Genomic DNA, 21,256 nt, shown 5'->3' on the forward strand with positions numbered 1-21,256 from the left:
GTTATATACAAATTACATATTGATGAAGTGTTGCATGCAAAACACACCTAAAATTCACAACATATCACACCCACAAATGATCAAAACACATAGGTATGAACAGAGCCTCAGTCATTGCGAAGGTTCAAGCTCAGTAAAGTCCTTTAAGTTCTTTGCAATGCTAGTCCTCTGATAGCCCCAAATAGCTCATGATATGTTAATTTCCCATTGTGGGAGCAAATGGATTAATAGCAAAAATCCAAAATTAAGAAAAACCTCTTAGCACATGTTGTTGTGGCTTCTTTGGGGATCCGCATTGATAAATGCTTTGCTACAATATAAATAAAAATATATGTGTTAAGGTGCAGGTAAGTCCCATTCCACCACAGCATAAAATCCCCATATTTGATTTGCTTACTAACCCTTTCCTTTAACTGCTCTGCAATGCCCACCTCATATTATTTATTATGGATTTTTTCTAAAACGCCATATATAAAAATATTCCCCAAAAATTTAAAATGTTTTCTATTGTACTGCAGAGGAGCTATAAAGATATTCTTTCGATGATCTGTTCTATTTTATTTCATACTGTTTTATTTACTGAAGAACAATAATGGGTTTATACCCAGGTATTTTCAGTCCGTGCTCTCCTGTATCTTTTTACTACTAACAGAGGTGCTTGGTTGAAGGTCTTCGTATCTCTTGTAGCTGATGATGATGATGTGGTTGTTTGCTATAATAATGAAGGCCGTTCATTTTCAGGAGGAGTTTTGTTATCCAGTTGAATGCCTTGCTCTCACCGTAGAAGAAGTCATGCACATACGACAAGTGCTGGTAAAAGCAGAGCTAGAAAAATATCAGCAGTATAAAGATGTCTACAATGCTCTCAAGAAAGGAAAGGTAAAATCTTTTAAAATTATAGAAACATTACAGCTTACTTTAACATTTCTTTTGTCAATTTTCTAAGGGTTGGTAAAGATTTTTGGCCCAGTGCACATGGGCATCTTTTTGCCAACGCTAGACTGAAGCGCAGCACTGAGGTGTGCTTAAAGTGTAAGTTGAGCTTTACAAAAAAAAAAAAAAAGGAACACTGTGCTTTCCTATATGGGTCTCTACTGTTGCCCTTGATGACCTCAGCAACTGCTACAGGAGAGCGCCCCGAAAGAACAGGACACTTCTCCCTCCCATTTCACCCGGGGCACTGGTCCCAACGGCTGCTCGGTCTCTACAATAATCCTAGATGGAGCCATAACTGGATGCTGATGATTTTAAGAAGCTTCTGCAAAATTTGGTTGTGGACTTCACTGTTTAAACAGAAAGGGAGCCCTAGTTGGTAGATAGGCTTAGCACATTATGCTGCTGTTCCCAAATGAGACAGCATAATGTGTTGTTTTTTGTGAAGCCGAATGTACAATTTTAAACCTCCCAAGGTTTTCTAAATTTTTTCTTTTTTTTTTTTTTTTTTATTCTGTTTTTACTAAATATTGAAGTTTATAACAAAAGGCAGTGCAATAAACCACTGCAAGGCAAAAAAAACAGACAAAACAAGCAATCAAAAGAAGAGAAAAACAATACTCAATAACATACAGTAAATATACAGTGCCTTGCGAAAGTATTCGGCCCCCTTGAACTTTGCAACCTTTTGCCACATTTCAGGCTTCAAACATAAAGATATAAAACTGTAATTTTTTTTTTGTGAAGAATCAACAACAAGTGGGACACAATCATGAAGTGGAACGAAATTTATTGGATATTTCAAACTTTGTTAACAAATAAAAAACTGAAAAATTGGGCGTGCAAAATTATTCAGCCCCTTTACTTTCAGTGCAGCAAACTCTCTCCAGAAGTTCAGTGAGGATCTCTGAATGATCCAATGTTGACCTAAATGACTAATGATGATAAATAGAATCCACCTGTGTGTAATCAATTCTCCATATAAATACACCTGCACTGTGATAGTCTCAGAGGTCCGTTTAAAGCGCATAGAGCATCATGAAGAACAAGGAACACACCAGGCAGGTCCGAGATACTGTTGTGGAGAAGTTTAAAGCCAGATTTGGATACAAAAAGATTTCCCAAGCTTTAAACATCCCAAGGAGCACTGTGCAAGCGATAATGTTGAAATGGAAGGAGTATCAGACCACTGCAAATCTAAGAAGACCTGGCCATCCCTCTAAACTTTCAGCTCAAACAAGGAGAAGACTGATCATAGATGCAGCCAAGAGGCCCATGATCACTTTGGATGAACTGCAGAGATCTACAGCTCGTATACTGCACAAATCTGGCCTTTATGGAAGAGTGGCAAGAAGAAAGCCATTTCTTAAAGATATCCATAAAAAGTGTAGTTTAAAGTTTGCCACAAGCCACCTGGGAGACACCCCAAACATGTGGAAGAAGGTGCTCTGGTCAGATGAAACCAAAATCGAACTTTTTGGCAACAATGCAAAATGTTATGTTTGGCGTAAAAGCAACGCAGCTCATCACCCTGAACACACCATCCCCACTGTCAAACATGGTGGTGGCAGCATCATGGTTTGGGCCTGCTTTTCTTCAGCAGGGACGGGGAAGATGGTTAAAATTGATGGGAAGATGGATGGAGCCAAATACAGGACCATTATGGAAGAAAACCTGATGGAGTCTGCAAAAGACCTGAGACTGGGACGGAGATTTGTCTTCCAACAAGACAATGATCCAAAACATAAAGCAAAATCTACAATGGAATGGTTCACAAATAAACATATCTAGTTGTTAGAATGGCCAAGTCAAAGTCCAGACCTGAATCCAATCGAGAATCTGTGAAAGAACTGAAAACTGCTGTTCACAAACGCTCTCCATCCAACCTCACTGAGCTCGAGCTGTTTTGCAAGGAGGAATGGGCAAAAATTTCAGTCTCTCGATGTGAAAAACTGATAGAGACATACCCCAAGCGACTTACAGCTATACTCGCAGCAAAAGGTGGCGCTACAAAGTATTAACTTAAGGGGGCTGAATCATTTTGCATGCCCAATTTTTCAATTTTTTATTTGTTAAAAAAGTTTGAAATATCCAATAAATTTCGTTCTACTTCATGATTGTGTCTCCCACTTGTTGTTGATTCTTCACAAAAAATTACAGTTTTATATCTATGAAGCCTGAAATGTGGCAAAAGGTCGCAAAGTTCAAGGAGCCGAATACTTTCGCAAGGCACTGTAGCTCTGCAATTACAGTCTAAGCAGGGTGCTTCGACTTCCAATTAGGGGAGGGGGGGGGAGGGGGCGCATAGATGCCCTGTGTTAGGATATAATTAGAAAGCACCAGTGCATTAAAGTGCTTTTAAAATTAAATTAAAATGAATTTTAAATTAAATTATCTTTTTTAAAGCTACATCCAGAACAATCATTTAAAATCCAGGTAGACACCGATTGGAACTGAGGGTAAACTGAGGGTTAAAGTATTTAATAAGCAACGGTCATAGTATATTTTTTGCCAAAACCTTTAAAACCAGTTAACCACTTAAGCCCCGGAAGATTTTACCCCCTTCCTGACCAGGGGGTATTTTGCGATTCGGCACTGCGTGACTTTGACGGACAATTGCGCGGTCGTGTGACGCTGTACCCAAACGAATTTGACGTCCTTTGTTTCCCGCAAACAGAGCTTTCTTTTGGTGGTATTTGATCACCTGTGCGATTTTTTTGATCATGCGCTATAAACAAAAAAAGGGTGACAATTTTGCAAAAATAACAATATTTTTCACATTTTTTTATATGAAATTCCCCCCCAAAAAAAGTAAAAATCAAAATTTTTTTTAAATTTTGGCCAATTTGTTTTCTGCTACTTATGTTTGGTAAAAAAAATCACAATAAGCGTATTTTGATTGGTTTGCGCAAAAGTTATTGCGTTTACTAACTAAGGGAAAGATTTTTGTCATTTTTGTTTTTTTTTTTTAACGCGTAATGGCGGTGATCTGCAATTTTTTTGCGGTACTGCAAAATTGCGGCGGACAGATCGGACCCTTGACTGACATTTTTTACACTTTTGGGGGTACCAGTGACATTACTACAGTAATCAGTGCTATACATGTGCACTGTTACTGTAAAAATGACACTGGGAGGGAAGGGGTTAACTTTATTGGAGAGGGAGGGGTTAAGTGTGTCCCTAGGGGCGTGCTTCTAACTGTCATTGGATATTGGCTAGTGGTGTAATAGCACAGATCAACAGTCCTACATAGCAGGACCCAGTGATCTGTGTTTTTACACAGGGGAGAATGACAGGCGGCTTTGTTTACACTAGCTGCCTGCCTTTCTCCCCCTCTGCCCGACGATCGCAAGTGACCGGCGGACATCAGGTCCGCCAGTCACACGCGCGGGCTTCCTCTGGTACGAGCAGGGGGGGAGCGCGCCTCCGGCGGCGCGCGCTCGCCCCCTATTCGCTCCCAGGCTAGTAACGTACCGGTACGTCACTTTGCCTGGGAGGGGCTGACCGCCACTGTATATAGTCGGGCGGCAGTCGGCAAGTGGTTAAATAGAGTAGGAAAGGACTAAAATCCTTGTCAGTGGATTTTTTTTTTTTTTTTTTGCGGTATGTGTACTGTTGGGAAGATTTCCCTTCCTGTCCAGAAATTACAATCAGAAATGAAAATAAATCTTTACAAAGTGAGGAACTGAAACAGATTGGTGCCCATTGGACGATTTTCCTCACCTCTTCTTCTAAAGACAAATGTAAAATTGTGGGTTTCCTATCACTTTTTGTCTTTCTGACAATTGTTACCTTCTCTATCCAAAACTACCAAAGAAAAGTTCTGGCTATATAAACATTTTGAATACATTTGTGTAGAGGGCTTTACTGAAAATAAGTGGCAATATGCCTATCAATTTTCTGTTAAACTAACTTACTAAACCCAGGACCCTGCATTCACTATATCTGGTCTCCCACAGTACACAGAACATGGAAATGCAATTATTTTAGTAAATATAAACTGCTAAATACCTTTCCTCATCAGCAGTATACAGTTGTGCTCATAGGTTTACATACCCTGGCAGAAGTTATGATTTCTTGGCCATTTTTCAGAGAATATGAATGATAACACAAAAACTTTTCTTTCAGTCATGGTTAGTTTTTGGCTGAAGCCATTTATTATCAATCAAATGTGTTTACTCTTTTTAAATCATAATGACGACAGAAACGACCCAAATGACTCTGATCAAAAGTTTACGTGTATTGCCCCCTTTAACATCAATGACAGCTTGAAGTATTTTGTGGTATTTGTGGATGAGGCTCTTTATCTTCTCAGATGGTAAAGCTGCCCATTCTTCCTGGCAAAAAGCCTCCAGTTCCTGCAAATTCTTGGGCTGTCTTGCATGAACTGCACGTTTGAGATCTCCCCAGAGTGGCTCAATGTTATTGAGGACAGGAGACTGAGATGGCCACTCCAGAACCTTCACTTTATTCTGCTGTAGCCAATGACAGGTCGACTTGGCCTTGTTTTTAGGATCATGGTCATGTTGAAATGTCCAAGTACGTCCTATGTGCAGCTTCCGGGCTGATGAATGCAAATTTTCCTCCAGTATTTTTTGATAACATACTGCATTCATCTTGCCATCATTTCTGACCAAATTTCCTGTGCCTTTGTAGCTCACACATCCCCCAAAACATCAGCGATCCACCTCCGTGTGTCACAGTAGGAATGGTGTATCTGTCATCATAGGCCTTGTTGACTCCTCTCCAAAATGTAGCGTTTATGGTTGTGGCCAAAAAGCTAAATTTTGGTCTCATCACTCCAAATGACTTTGTGCCAGAAGGTTTGAGGCTTGTCTCTGTGCTGTTTGGCGTATTGTAAGTGGGATACTTTGGCATTTCGTAGTAATGGCTTTCTTCTGGTGACTCAACCATGCAACCCATCTTTCTTCAAGGTTGTGTATCCTTGTGTATCTTGAAACAGCCACACCACATGTTTTCAGAGAGTCCTGTATATCACCTGAAGTTATTTGTGGGTTTTTCTTTGCATCCCGAAAAATTTTCCTGGCAGTTATGGCTGAAATTTTAGTTGGTCTACCTGACCGTGGTTTATTTTCAACAGAATCCCTCATTTTCCACTTCTTGATTAGAGTTTGAACGCTGCTAATTGGCATTCTCAATTCCTTGGATATCGTTTTATATCCCCTTCCTGTTTTATACAGTTCAACTACCTTTTCCTGCAGATCCTTTGACATTTATTTTGCTTTCCCCATGACTCAGAATCCAGAAACGTCAGTGCAGCACTGGATGAAAGATGCAAGGGTCTGTCAGAAGTCCAGAAACTCATTGACCTTTTATACACACACACTAATTACAAGCAAACAGATCACAGGTGAGGATGGTTACCTTTTAATAGCCATTCAAGCCCCTTTGTGTCAACTTGTGTGCATGTTATCAGGCCAAAATCACCAGGGCATGTAAACTTTTGATCAGGGTCATTTGGGTAGTTTCTGTTGTCATTATGATTTAAAAAGAGTAAACACAGTTGATTGATAATAAATGGCTTCAGCCAAACACTAACCATGAGTGAAAGAAAAGTTTTTGTGTAATCATTCATATTCTCATAAAAATGGCCAAGAAATCATAAATTCTGCCAGGGTATGTAAACTTATGAGCACTGTCAATACTATAACAAATCATCCCATATTAGGGATTTGGCAGCCTTGGTGTAACAGATTATTACAGGTCACAGCCATAGTATTATAGCATTTGGATCTATGACCTTTCAGGAATCTGCTTAAAGGACTAGCGCCAGGACCTTCTTTTGTGTTTAAACTTATGAGCACAACTGTAAGTCTTGTGACTTCTCTTCAGTTTCTAGTAAAGCTTGTAGGGGGGGGGGGGGGAGAGTTTTCATTCTCTTCTAACTATCCTATGAGGCTGCATGATCCCTGACGCTCTTGTCAAAAAACCTCTCTAGCAATACACACCAAACTGAGCATATGCATAGTGCCCCCAAGACTCTGTACTATCAGGAGATGAATTGGGGAAAGTGGAAGGAGGGGAGGATCAGAGAAGACAGGATCAAACAGCCTTGCACAGGTGTCACAGATCAGCCACGGAGCTGATCTGTGTCTTACAGTTTGCATACGTTTTCAGCAAACTACCTTTTGCTGCTGTATGTCTACTGGCACCTGTTGTTCTACTGGCACCTTCCACAAGCTTGTGCTCTGCTCTTGCTGAACTGACTTAGCAGCTAGGAGTGTCGCCCGCTTCACCTGATGGTTAATATACCTTCATTCCTGCTACTTCCTGTCCAGCCTCCCATGTGTCTCCCTATTTAAATCCCACTCAGACCAGTTTCTGGTTGCTTCAGCAGCACTTGTTAGTGAGCCCATTTCGTGCAATCATTCCTAACCTGACTTTTTGTGGACTGATCTCTTATGTACCGACTCGGCTAGTTCTCCTGATTACATTTGTCTGCTGCTCCGTCCATCCGTGCCTGCACTGTGTCTTTGGGAACTCTCCTCGCGAGCAGGGTGAACCTGGGAGTCGTAATCTGGGGTCAGCATGCAGCAAAGTCCAAACTCCTGTGATGGATACCTGACAGAACATCGGCTGGCTCTTCGATTCCATGCCCTGGGGGATCCCATGTCACCTGCTCGCCAGTGGGCTCACACCACTAGTTCGGTGACAGCAGGATTAACCTCTTGGGTTTCACAGGGAATATAACAAGCATGCTTTACTGCATATACAGACAGATTTTACTGTTGTGGGTTTAGTAACACTTTAGGCAACATCAGAGTCATTTATTATTTGATTTATCATTCTGAACGATTTCCCTTGAGTTTATTGTTGCCACCTAACAAAGAACTGTAATAAAAACAGCAATTGCAAATACTATATATAAGTTGCGCACCACTTTGAAAGTGCCTCTACAAGGATTGTATGAAGAGCAAAACTTATCTGCAAGTTAGGGGCAACACCCCATAGAGGTAAAACAACCTACAACAGGATGGAAAAAGCTGCAAATACCTTACGGGTGTTTTATGACCGCTACCCAAGGAAGATGTAGCAGTCGCTCATTAATTTAATAATTTGCAAAAGGGGACTATAGAAAACACAGCTGATCGCCAATTCCTCAGCTTCTGTTTCTGGTTGTACACTTATACAGCGGGTAAAATAAGTATTGAACACATCACCATTTTTCTAGGTAAATATATTTCTAAAGGTGCTATTGGCATGAAACTTTCACCACATGTCGGTAACAACCAGCGCAATCCATACATTCAAAGAAACCAAAACAAATAAGTTCAGCAATTAGCTTATGTGTAAATAAATAAATAAATAAATAAATGGATTGACACGGGGAAACAAAATATGGAACACACAAAAAAAGGGAGATGCAAAAAGTCATGGAAAGCCAAGACACTAGCTGAAATCTATCAGTAATTAGAAAAAAATTCTGCCCTTTGCCAGTGCAAATTAATATAAGCTGGTTCAGTCTCAACCTACAAAACCTAAAAAAGGTGTCTCATTACCAAGGTGTCACACAAGAAACATCTCATGATGGGTAAAAGCAAAGAGGTCTCTCAAGACCTTCGCAACCTTATTGTTGCAAAACATAATAATGGCATTGGTTACAGAAGCATTTCTAAACTTCCGAAAGTTCTAGTGAGCACTGTTGGGGCCATAATCTGGAAGTGGAAAGAACATAATTTCACCATAAACCTGGCAAGACCAGGTGCTCCTCCCAAGATTTGTGACAGAGGAGTAGAAAGAATTATCAGAAGAGTTGTTCAAGAGCCAAGGACCACTTGTGGAGAGTTTCAGAAAGACCTGGAATTAGCAGGTACAATTATTTCAAAGAAAAGGCCATGGTGGCACTCGACCACCATGGCCTGTATGCACGCTCACCACGCAAGACTCCATTGCTGAAAAAAAAGCATGTTGAAGCTCATTTAAAGTTTGCTGCACAACATTTAAACAAGCCTGAGTAATACTGGGAGAATATAGTCTGGTCAAATGAGACCAAAATGTAACTCTTTGGATGCCATAATACACACCGTGTTTGGAGGTCAAAAGGCACTGCACACCACCTCAAAAACACCATACCAACAGTGAAGTTTGCAGGTGGGAACATCATCGTGTCGGGCTGTTTTCAGCATAAGGTACTGGCAAACTTCTACCCATGCAATGCATGTGACTAGTTTCTCCATACAGGTGGCGTCTTGAAGTGGTCATTACCAACAAAGGATTTTGTACAAAGTATTAAATACATTTCAGTTAGCGTGTTCAATACTTTTTCCCTGTGTCATTCCATTTTATTACACATCACTTAATTTCTGTGTTTCTTTATTTTGGTTTCTGTGTATGTATGGATTGCATGGGTTATTATTGACGTGGTGAAAATGTCATGTCAATAGCATCTATAGAAATATATGTACCTAGAAAAATGGTGACGTGTTCAATACTTATTTTACCCGCTGTATGTATTTATCAAGAAGACAATTTATTGGGATAAACTAGTTTGCATGTTTCTCTTTAGTGTGTAACCTGAAGTCTCTATATTATTGAACATGGATGGTGTTTTTATATCGTGTAACAGCTCACCAGGGAGCTAATTAAACTTGTAGCTAAAACTTGCTATGACTTGTTTATTGCAAACAGACGCAATGTAATAAATGTGTACATAGACAAGGCTTACATGATTTACAAGGCATGCAACCTACTGAATTTAGATAGAACTGTACAGAAATGGGAAAGTGTGTCTGTCCGATCTCTCCTCCGCTCTGATGGTTTCAAGAGGCACCCTCAGATTAAGGGTAAAGAGAGAAAATGAAGTTATTTCTGAGCAAGCTAACACAATAAGAATAATTGTACATTACCTTGTGCTTTTCCATTGCATGGCACAGCAACATGTGCTTTTAACTGCTGCCCTCCCAAGGAGCACACATTTCCTTTGCTCTGATACTGCTTCATTTGGATGCGACTTGAAGCTCAAGTTGGGCCTCCTGTCTTCATTTCTGGCATCTAGAGAGGGCAGCAGATAATAAAATATGTTGCTTTGACCAACATGGGTAAAGCACAGGTTCACTTTAAAGTGTTCCCCTTTACAGAAAAAACTCCCTCTACCCCCCCCCCCCCCCGATATGGTCTGTCCTGTAAGCACCAGTGGGGACTGGGGGCGTAGGGAGGGTTCCGACATTAGTTTACCTTTACATTTTTTTCCCGTAAAGACAAACTAACCCTTTAAGTTTGAGAAAAAAACCTATCAGTATGTTCCACTGGTACTCTTTACCATGACTGAACTTTGCCTGAGATGCCTAGGATAGTAGACATGGAATATGCAGTCATATCCACATATGATAACTACAGGGAGAAAAATAAGTATTTGATCTCCTGCTGTGTTTGGAAGTTTGCCCACTTACAAAGAAATAAAGGCTCTATAATTTTTTTATCATAGGTGTATTTTAAATAATCGAGACAGAGAATATCAACCAAAAATCCAGAAATAACCACATAAACAAATGCTATAAATTAAGTTGCAGTTCAGTGAGTGAAAGAAGTATTTGATCCCCAAGCAAAACAGAACTTCGTACTTGGTGGAGAAACCCTTGATGGCAAGCATAGATGTAAGACGTTTCTTGTAGTTGGTGACCAGGTTTGCACACATCTCAGGAATGGATTTTGGTCCATTCTTATTTAGGGCTCTTTCACAGTGGCGTTCCGATCATCCGCCTGCTCAGCGGGGATCGGCGGATCGATCCCCACTGAGCAGAGCACGGTCCGCAACGGAATGCGGACCGTGTGAAAGGGGCCTTAAAGATCTTCTCTAAATCCTTAAGGCTTCTTGGCTGTCACTTGACAAGCATAGAGGTGGAAACATTATGCTTTAGGACTATTTTTCTGCTAAAGGTACAAAAGGACTTTGTGGCATTGAGGGGCCAATGGATGGGCCTCTGTATTGTAAAAAATTGGATGAGAACCTTCTTCCATCAGCCAGAACACTGAAGATGGGTCAATAATAGGTCTTCAGGAATGACAATGACCCAAAACATAATGCCAAGGCAACAAAGGAGTGGCTCTATTGAACATTTATGGAGGGAGCTGAAAATTTGAGTTGCCAAGAGACAGCCAAGAAACCTTAAGGATTTTGAAAAGACCCGAAAAATATAGTGGACCAATATCCCCCCTGAGATGTGTGCAAACCTGGTCACTAGCTACAAGAAACGTCTTACCGCTCTGTGCTTGCCAACAAGGGTTTCTCCACCAAGTACTAAGTCATGTTTTGCTTGGGGATCAATACTACTTTCACTCACTGAACTGCAAATAAATTTATAGCATTTGTTTTATGTGTTTTTTTTCTGGATTTTTGGCTGATATGCTATCTCTATCATTTAAAATATACCTATGGTATAAAATTATAGACCCTTCATTTCTTTGTAAGTGGGCAAACTTGCAATATCTACAGGGGGATCAAATACTTATTTCCCCCACTGTAAATTAGTGGGAAAGTAATCGATGCAACCATGATATCAGCATAAGCATCCCTATATTGCTGGACATGCAACAGTTTAGAAAGCATGTGCAATTCTGCAGATAGTATTGTGTTTTGATCATGTACTCTCTTCTCTTTCTTTGTACAGCTTTGTTTATGTTGTCGGACAAAGAGATTTTCCTTGTTCACCTGGTCTTACACATGTCAGTTCTGCAAACGGTAAATTCCTGTCTGTAATGTGCTTTTAATTTTTTTTTTATTATTTTTTGTTTTTTTTTTGTTTTTTTCAAATGGTCATTTATTGTGTAATAGATCAGAAAATGTACCAGATTTGCTCTACAAAGAAGTGTATTTGTGTCTGTCTTACAACATTTATTTAAACATTTCCATTCTTGAGTGAGTAGTATTTTATTTCTACGGTGGAAGGCTCTTGTCAGTCTTTGTAGAACTGACAGTTCATTCACCAATTCTAGAATATTAGTAATGTGATTCTGTGTTTGTTTCTTCATAGGCCTGTGTGTTCACAGTGCTGCAAAAAGGTAAGCTGGAAGTACAAAGCCAGTAAAGATTAGAGTGATTATCCCATGTTCACTTATACTGTATTGACACATACTTTTTATATGAATTTTTCATAACAGATGAGATTACCTTCCAAGCCATATTCCACACTCCCCATCTTTTCACTGGGACCTTCTACCTTGCAGAGAGGGGATAGTTTCCTTAGGCCTGAGAAGCCCTCCACCAGTCATCATCGACCACCTCGGAGCTTACCTAAGTAAGCCATGTAGAAAAGTGTACATTTGTGTCTGTTTTTTTTTTTTTTTTTCAGTTATTTTAAATAATTACTGTAATTTTTGTTTGAATCCTGTGTTAAAACACATCCCTGCAGCCTCTTAAATGTAAGATGTGGTACCCTTACCAAAGCTATCTCTTTACTGGTGAAGAAGACACTTCAGACCACTACTAGAGATTTTTGTGGGGATTGGCAGCTCTGCATTGATCTGAATTTGTAGCACATTCCCATCCTGTGTGATTGCCAGTAAAATTTCAGTTATCCTGCTGCTTTCACACCTGAGCAGAGCGACTTTCAAGTGTTTTTATTTGAGAGTTTTTGAGCTTTTTTAGAAGTGTATTACAAGCATTTTAGAAGCGTTTTAAAGCTCCACACTTTTTTTGAATTATTTTTTTAAAAAAGACAGTTTTGTTTCGCCAATAGAAAGCGCTAGGGGGAGGGGTGAAAAAGATTAGACGGCATTCACACCTGGGCAATTTGAATCACAGGCAGATTTGCCATGTTTCTGCCCTCAATTTTAAAACGCCCAGGTGTGAATGACAACTCGCAAAACACATTTCAGATGGCATTCATTTAAATTGCCCCTAAAAATGTAATGTGGTTCTGCCTCGATTGTTCCGTGATAAATCGCGCTGCAATCAGTGAAGTATGTTGCCCAAAATAAGCTACTGAACTTTTTTTGGGCGACAAGCTTCACGAGATGCGGTTTGCCGCGATTGCAGTGTGATTTATGCGGGACAATTGCGGCAGAACCGCACCACATTTTTAGGTGCCGTTCAAATAGAGGCATCTGAAATGTGTAATTTGACATTCACACCTGGGCGTTTTGAAGTCTGGGGCAGAATTGTGTCAAATCTGCCCGCGATTCAAAGCGCCTAAGTGTGAATGCAGCCTTAGGGGTAGAGAGCTGCTGTTTGAGTAGAAAGCACATGTAAAACGATCATGTTGCACATTTTCAGTTCCCATTGAAGTCCATGGGGCCGAATCTGCCAAAAAGAAGCCTATGTACTTCTATGAGCAACAGGTGTTTTGCTTCAGGTGACAGAATGCTCAGATGTGAACAGGGGCTATTGAAATTAATGGGATTTGGCTTGTTGAGCATTTTGGAGCTTCAAGCAGAAAATCGCTCAGGTGTGAATGGGACCTTAAAGAAATTAAGTCCTAAAGGCTTTAATGTGGAGTTTACATTTTCAAATACCTCCCACCCGCCATATAGTAAAATGACGGACGCAAGGTGGCTCTCTCGTTGTGGGATGACGTCATATGACATCGTCCCACTCTCGCTGCGCTTGCTCTCTTGATGCTGCCTCATCAGTGCCTATCGGTGCAGCCTATTAGTGCACATCAGTGAAGGAGAAAAGTTACTTATTCTCAACAACATTTTCTAACAGAGACTAAGAAAAAAAATGTTTTCCTTACTTTTTGAATTTTCGGTCATTTTTTAGTTTTTTTTTTATCATTAATACCACAAAAGAAATACCACCAAAAGAAAGCTCTATCTGTCCCAAAAAATGTAATTTGGGTACAGCGTTGCATGACCACACAATTGTCATTCAAAGTGCGACAGCACTGAAAGCTGAAAATTGGCTTGGGCAGGAAGGGGGTGAAAGTGCCAAGGATTGAAGTTATTAAGGGAAGCTGCTGATTGTTACACAGTGCCACTTTCTTTGCCTTGCAGCTGCTGCTTGTGCTAACACCTTCCGAGCATAAAGCATGGACATCTTCTGTTTCAATGGTTTTTATTATAATTTTCAAGACCGAAAAACATATAAGATATTTAACAATATTACTTAGATCTGCATCATTGTACAAGCTTGAACAACTTCTAAATCCTGTTCTGTCCAGCGTCTGACAATTTATCTTTGGTCAAGGGGGCAAAGACCAAATTCTTCATTCTACATTAAATAGAAGCACTCTGCAATGGATGTGTGTGAGGATATGAATCTGTGAATTTGTTCTTATTGTGCAGCTAAACTTCTCATAGACAGCCATGTGTGCTGTAATTTGCTTGTATTTTCTTTTTGTCAGAGTAAAAATGTAAGCCCAGTGTCCGATTGTAGGTAGGGTTGCCAACTGTGTTGGTATTTTACCAGTCTGGCTGGTAAAAATGAATATTGTTGCCAGCATTATAAGTAGAAAATAGGTCTTAAGGCTGGTATTTTTATCTTTTGTTATAAAATTTCCTTTCAACCCGACGCTACTTCCTACTACCCAAAATTAACAATTAATCCCTGAGAGAAGCTTCAATAATTTATGGAAGAAAATTCAGGTTTTACAAATGGCTATTGGTGACTGTTTCTATTACCAGCATAAGGCCCCTTTCACACATACAGTCCGTTTGTCCGTTTTTCATCCATCCGTTGATGGATGAAAAAGGGACATCAATGCATCTCTATGTAAAAATGGATGATCGTCCCTTAACATCCATTTCATCGGCTTTCGTCAATGTCTGCTTTTTTGAACGGATGAATGACCTATTTTTCTTCAAAAAAAACGGATCAGACAAAAAACGGATGTAAATGGACAAACGGTCTGTTGTTCATCTGTTTTTGCATTGGTAGTGGATGTAAAAAAACGGATGAAAAACAGATGAAAGGCTCATTCTTCACACCTCACTTGCATGAAAACTGATAGGAAAAGTGCACAGCTTTCACTTGCAGGTACATCAGTTTCACATTATGTGAACGAACGAGTCCTAGAAGAGTAGACAACTGTAGACAACTGTAAAAAATAAAGTGCTGGGAAATTAACTAAAGGCTTCCCAAAACAAAATTTACATAAAATGCTGCAGGAGTGCACTCACTGTCTGCAATGAATAAATCTAGTAGCTGCAGTGCAAAAGACAGTGGACTGGACACTAGTACTACTCACTTTCAATACTCCCAGTTAAGTAGAACAATATTATAGTGCAGAAAGCATAACATTTCAGCATGTTCACCAGTTAAACGGCTTCTGTTTGTTTCATATATTGCTGCCACTTCACTAAAAACGTTCACTTGGTACCAAGGAAGTAGGAGCAGAAAGGTATCTTCTAGCATGAGAAGCAAGTCTTTTGTAGCGTGCCTCATTTTCTTTCCACCACTGAAGGAGATCACTTCTTCTGTCAATTACTGGTTCCTTCAAATAGAGATGAAGTTCATAATCCAGGGTCGTTATTGCAGATTCAGAAGAATCCTCTGCATGAGGCCCCATTAAAAAACTGAACATGGCATCTATTCGACCACGATAAGGTTTCTCTTCTGTCCGTTGTCTTTTTGGACATTTTTCTCTTTTTGCAGCATCCTGCTCTTCCATGTGGCTGGCTGGCACCCTGTGGCGGGTGGCTGGCTGGCTCCCTGTGGTGGTGGGTGGGAGGCTGTCTGGCACCCTGTGGTGGGTGGGTGGTTGTCTGGCACCCTGTGGTGGTGGGTGGGTGGCTGGCTTGCTGGCACCCTGTGGTGTGTGGCTGGCTTGCTGGCACCCTGTGGTGTGTGGCTGGCTTGCTGGCACCCTGTGGCGTGTGGCTGGCTTGCCGGCACCCTGTGGTGGGTGGGTGGCTGGCTGACACCCTGTGGTGGGTCAGTGGGTGGCTGGCTTGCTGGCACCCTGCGGTGGGTGGGTGGCTGGCCAGCTGGCACCCTGCGGTAGATGGCTGGCTGGCACCCTGCAGTGCATGTCTAGCTGGCACCCTGTGGTGGATGGCTGGCTGTTTGGCACCCTGTGGTGGCTGGCTGACACCCTGTGGTGGCTGGCTGGCACCCTGTGGTGGGTGGCTGGCTGGCTGGTACAGTGCCTGTGACTGGCTGGCTGGTACAGTGCCTGTGACTGGCTGGCTGGTACAAGGCCTGTCGGTGTTGGTGGTTGGCTGGCACCAGGCTGCTGTGAGTGGTGTATGGCTGTGTTATACACTCCCGAGAGACTCCTGACTCCAGAAGAGGCTGTCCAAGGCAAGGGAGGTGGCCTAAAAAAGGCAGAATAGGGACTGTGATATTGCGGGGGGGGGGGGGGCAATTTTACACTAACTGATTCTTTTGACACTTTGTGGGAACCAATAACACTAATACAGTGATCAGTGTTAAAAATGTGCACGGTCACTGTACTAATGACACCGGCTGCACATACCTGCTAACATGACGGAGCTCTGCATTGTTTACATATGCAGAGCTTCTTTTAGTGTGTCTCCTCAGCAATCAACCGGTGTCAGCAGAAATCCATTGGCTGGCCCCCGCTGATCGACTTGTGCTGTGACTAATGACAGCAGAAGCGGCGCACGCCCCCCTACCCAGAAGTGCAGATATTTTTTGTTTTAGTTGCGACCCAAGATGGCTATAATAGTAATAAAGTCCACGCTAGGATATACCTAACTGGCTGCAGCCTACCTCATATAAAATCCCACAAGGGGATGGAATGGAATGGGGGAAAAAAAAGGGATTTTTTTTTCCATTCCGAGATGGCTGTAAACGCAACCCAACACATAATCATAAACTTAAAAATGTTGTTGTGGTTTTCTTTTTGGAATGTATTGAAAAAAGGCATTTACAGTTTGCAAACACATGTGACCAAACAAAAATTCGACAATATCTCTTTACTGGACTTTTAAGCTTTTTTTTTTTTTTTTAAGTGTTTTATTACTCAGATATGTACATTATCAGTGATAAGTTGCAATTTGCCTGACTTTTTCTGCTCATCCCCGATCATTATCGTTGGTGTATTTGATTTGTGGCCCAAGACAATTCCTTTTCCAATGTGGCCCAGGAAGGTCAAAAGGTTGGACACTAGTGTTACCAACCTACCAGATTGAAATTTACTGACAGGACACCCAAAATTTACTGGCACAGCCAAGTTTTTACTGGCATTTTACAAAAGTTACAAAACTGCAGTTTAAAGTGCAAATTTCAGTATTTAAGCTACAAACAAGTACAATATGCAACTAGCAATGTGATTTTAAGTGAATATTAAGGTAAAAAAAAACAATATTGCTCTTATTTTACATATAATTAGGGCGGATTATTTAGTCCCATCAGTTTTTGTCACCTATGTCAAACTGGAGAGATTTTCCCTTAATTTGTGTTCCATAGCCACCACAGAAAGTGAGGGAAAATCCCTGCCTCCGTCACTCCATCCCCTCCTTTCTCCTTCACCTCCAGCCTCCATCCCTCCTGCCTCCATCCCTCTTATCACCTGCAGTCTCCATCCCTCCATCACCTCCAGCCTCCATCCCTCCTGCCTCCATCCCTCTTATCACCTGCAGTCTCCATCCCTCCATCACCTCCAGCCTCCATCCCTCCTGTCTCCATCCCCTCCCATCTCTATCCCTCCATCACCTTCTGCCTCCATCCCTTTATCACCTCCAATCTCCACCCCTTCCTGCCTCCACCCCCTCCTGCTTCCATCCCTCCACCCCCTCCTGCCTCCATCCCTCCACCCCCCTCCTGCCTCCATCTCTCCATCCCCTCCTGCCTCCATCTCTCCATCCCCTCCTGCCTCCATCTCTCCATCCCCTCCTGTCTCCTTCTGTCCTTTGTTGATCCATCAGTCCTCATCCATTCCATCCAAAACTCCATCCCTCCATCACCACCTCTATTTATTACCTCATCCCTTCATCACTTTCACCCTCTATCTCTCCATAACTCCATGATGCCATCCTTCTATCCACAAAGGTGATTGCAAGCAAGATTGCATGTACATATGTGGGAAGTATCATCTGATATCTTAAGGTAAGGAAGTCTGAGAACGCAGGCTTGCCTTGCTTGTGTGCTGTGGATGCCTGGGCAGCTGCTGGGCTGCTGCATGACTCTGTCCCTAACTCCCTGTGGAATCTGGATGGCCTGGACAGTCCACCAGACTACCATGAGGGCTCCTCTATTTCGGCTGCTTAGCTCCTGGTTTTTTTTTAAAGGCTGACGGGCCTGGCGCGATGCGCCATAACATCACTCGCAAGTAACGCGCAGCATAACCACAGCTTTTTTTTTATTGCCACTTTTCTATTAGGGCTGGGAGAAAAGTGCCTTGTTTTTTCGGGCAGTTAGCAACACTGTTGATTAGAGGTAAAATGAATCGGCGCTTAATCAATCCCACAAAAATTTAATAAATATGCAAGAATAAATGAACACATAAACTGGAAGTGACAATCATAAATAAATAAATCAAATAAATATTGAATATATAAATGGTGATGTGGTAAAGTGCACTGTGCAAGAAAGGGAACCACAATAATAATCAATCAATAAAAGTCACTGTAAGTGACAAAAAATGACAGTGAAAATAAAGTGCAAGGTGCAACTAACTGATCATATCAAAACAAGAAAGAAAGGGGGGGGGGTCTGATCTGGAAAGCATAAAAGTGATAGTAAATACACAGTAAGATAAACAGACTGTGGGGCATAAAAAATGTGCCTAGGCTCTGATGAAGTTAGCGTGGTAGGCTAACGAAACATGTCAGCACCCGGGCATCCTCACTGACATTTCTTGGGGTGGTAATCAGCCTACATGCACCCTGCAACTACCTGTGGCTATATGGGTTGAGGTGGCTTCCTGAAGCCAGTGTAGAGATATCGACATCTATTGCAGCAATTCCCAGCACGGATCGAAGTACCTTCATACATGCACAGAGCGGAAAGCCTCGTTTCCTATCAGGGAAGAAACAAAGGCCGAATCGGTGCTTCAAACCCTACCTATGACATTGTACCCTCTGATAATTGATGCTGGCTGCCTAAAGGATTAAGGAGCTTATCTTAAAGGGACCCCCCCTTTTTCCCCCTTGGCTACCGGAAATTGGACCATTATCCCTACAGTAGAGACCCTGCTACCTATTGGTACAAACACTCTTATAAGAGTGATTTGGAGGTGAGCGGCCACTTCACTTATTTATGGATACACGCTCACCACCGCAGTGATATAGTTTCCCGCACCAACTGAATGACCGCAGTTTCCCGCAGATCCGGCAACATTTATTGACGCCAGCACTTTTTCTTTGTTATTATTGTCTTTTTTTATGAACTTAAGAACTTTTTTGGATATTTATTTTCATAAAGTGTTTACTTTATTTGCGAGTTTTACCCCTGTTTTGCTTTTCTGGGGTAGTTTTTATAATTTCTGCACATTTTTTATGCCACACAGTCTTATTATCTTTCTGTGTATTTACTATCACTTTTATGCTTTCCACATCAGACCCCCCCTTTCTTTCTTGTTTTGATCTGATCAGTTAGTTGCACCTTGCACTTTATTTCACTGTCATTTTTTTCACTTATAGTGACTTTTATTGATTATTATTTATTGATTATTATTGTGGTTCACTTCCTTGCACCATTTGCACAGTGCACTTAACCACATCACCATTTTATATATTTAATATTTATTTGATTGATTTATTTATGATTGTCACTTCCAGTTTGTGTTCATTTATTCTTGCATATTTATTAATTTTTGTGGGATTGATTAAGCGCCGATTTTACCTCTAATTTGCCTTTATGTATGTGGTGACACTACTAAGAATTGGCTGCTAATCTTTGCTTCTCACACTCTATATTTGCTCTTATTTACTACATCTGGTTTATGGTCAGCGCGTAGGCTCTTTTTTACTTTATAGCAACACTGTTGGACACCCCTGGGCTAGATTACTCTTTACATTTTCAATGTATGTATTTGCAAAAAAGACTAACTTGCAGGTTCTCGGGCAGGGAACTTTTTTCTAACTTGCTAGGTTAATAAATAAATATCCAGTTTGCCCCTGCTGATTTAAATGATCGCTTTCTGATTGTCATACTTTTCATTTCTACTGAGATGCTGTTGGGGATATTTACCCTTACTTTTTGTACTAGTTACAGTAATCAGTAATCCACATTTACTACAACTAAAGAAAAAACGTTTTCCTTTTTCGTTCATTGACGGACACAGCGCCTGATCTTCTTGACCACTGGGTTATACTGCCCCCTACAGGAGTAGAACACTAGGCAGAAAAATAACTTGATTATGCCTGTGGGCAGTCCCAGGAGATAAACTCCCCCTCTCTGCTATAGGCACTCAGTTTTTTTCTGCCTAGTCAGGAGTAAGGACCTAGTTCCTTGCTGGAAAACAAAAACAAAACTCTGGAGCAACATGAAAAACAAAAACAGCAAAAGCGCTCTGGGTGCAGACTGCTTTAATAAAAGTAATTAAAGTAAAGATAAGCAGCAACTCACAAACATTAGGTCATGGACAAGTGTGTAAAGATCCACCGGGTGGTGCCATTCCTCTGTTGAAAGCACGGTATGCCTAAAAACTTGTGGAGCAGGAGAAACGGTGGCCAACCTTAATCCCGATGTGTCCCGGTCATCTGGCACAGGCTAACGCTGCAGAGGAGGGGAGACGGGTCAGGCACCTGAAAGAGCGCGCATGTCCGTTGCTCAGAAACGCGCCGTGCTTTCCTGGGCCCCGGGACACCCGTCTTCCCTCCTCTGCAGCGTTAGCCTGTGCCAAATGACCGGGACACATCGTTTCTCCTACTCCACGGCTCCACAAGTTTTTAGGCATACCGTGCTATCCACAGAGGAATGGCACCACCCGGTGGATCTTGCACACACTTGTCCATGACCTAATGTTTGTGAGTTGCTGCTTAATTACTTTTATTAAAGCAGTCTGCACCCAGAGCGCTTTTCCTGTTTTTGTTTTTCATGTTGCTCCAGAGTTCCTCCTTCATCTCTGATCAAAAGCTGCCAGGTACAGCAGGACTGTTTTTATCACATTGTTCATGATTGCTTTATTAGACTTTTTTAAACAAAAGACTCCCCTATTGGACTTCTATTGTTCATTTTAATACATGATGTGATGCGGATGGATTTCTTAGCGCTTATATAGTTGTGTTTAGTTCCTTGCTGGAATCTCTGGTCTTGGACATTATTTCTTTTTATATAGATTTTTTTTCTCCTGGTCTTTTTCCCCTGTGAGATCTACAATCAACTGCCGGACTGGGCGACAGACTGGATAATCTAGATCCAGTGGTCACCCAAGTCTGGCCAGGGAGCGGGCACAGACCTTAGGTCCGCGCTAAGTCTGCCGCGACATAGCCCCACCAAACGGGGGCTGGACTGCAA

General features: G+C 41.5%; 1 protein-coding gene across 7 annotated transcripts in view; it reads left to right on the forward strand.

The window, feature by feature from the left end:
• Window positions 1–21,256, forward strand: part of SPIRE1 (spire type actin nucleation factor 1) — a 294,445-nt gene that overhangs the window by 267,416 nt on the left and 5,773 nt on the right. For all 7 annotated transcript variants that reach the window (XM_082258304.1, XM_082258305.1, XM_082258306.1 and 4 more), the window contains 4 exons: window positions 742–879; window positions 11,562–11,632; window positions 11,925–11,952; window positions 12,052–12,188. In XM_082258304.1, coding sequence (XP_082114430.1) covers window positions 742–879; window positions 11,562–11,632; window positions 11,925–11,952; window positions 12,052–12,188 — 374 coding nt within the window. The remainder of the gene's footprint in view (window positions 1–741; window positions 880–11,561; window positions 11,633–11,924; window positions 11,953–12,051; window positions 12,189–21,256) is intronic.

This window comes from Pelophylax lessonae, assembly GCF_965119305.1.
Source record: "Pelophylax lessonae genome assembly, chromosome: 5".
Classification (NCBI taxonomy): Eukaryota; Metazoa; Chordata; class Amphibia; order Anura; family Ranidae; genus Pelophylax; species Pelophylax lessonae.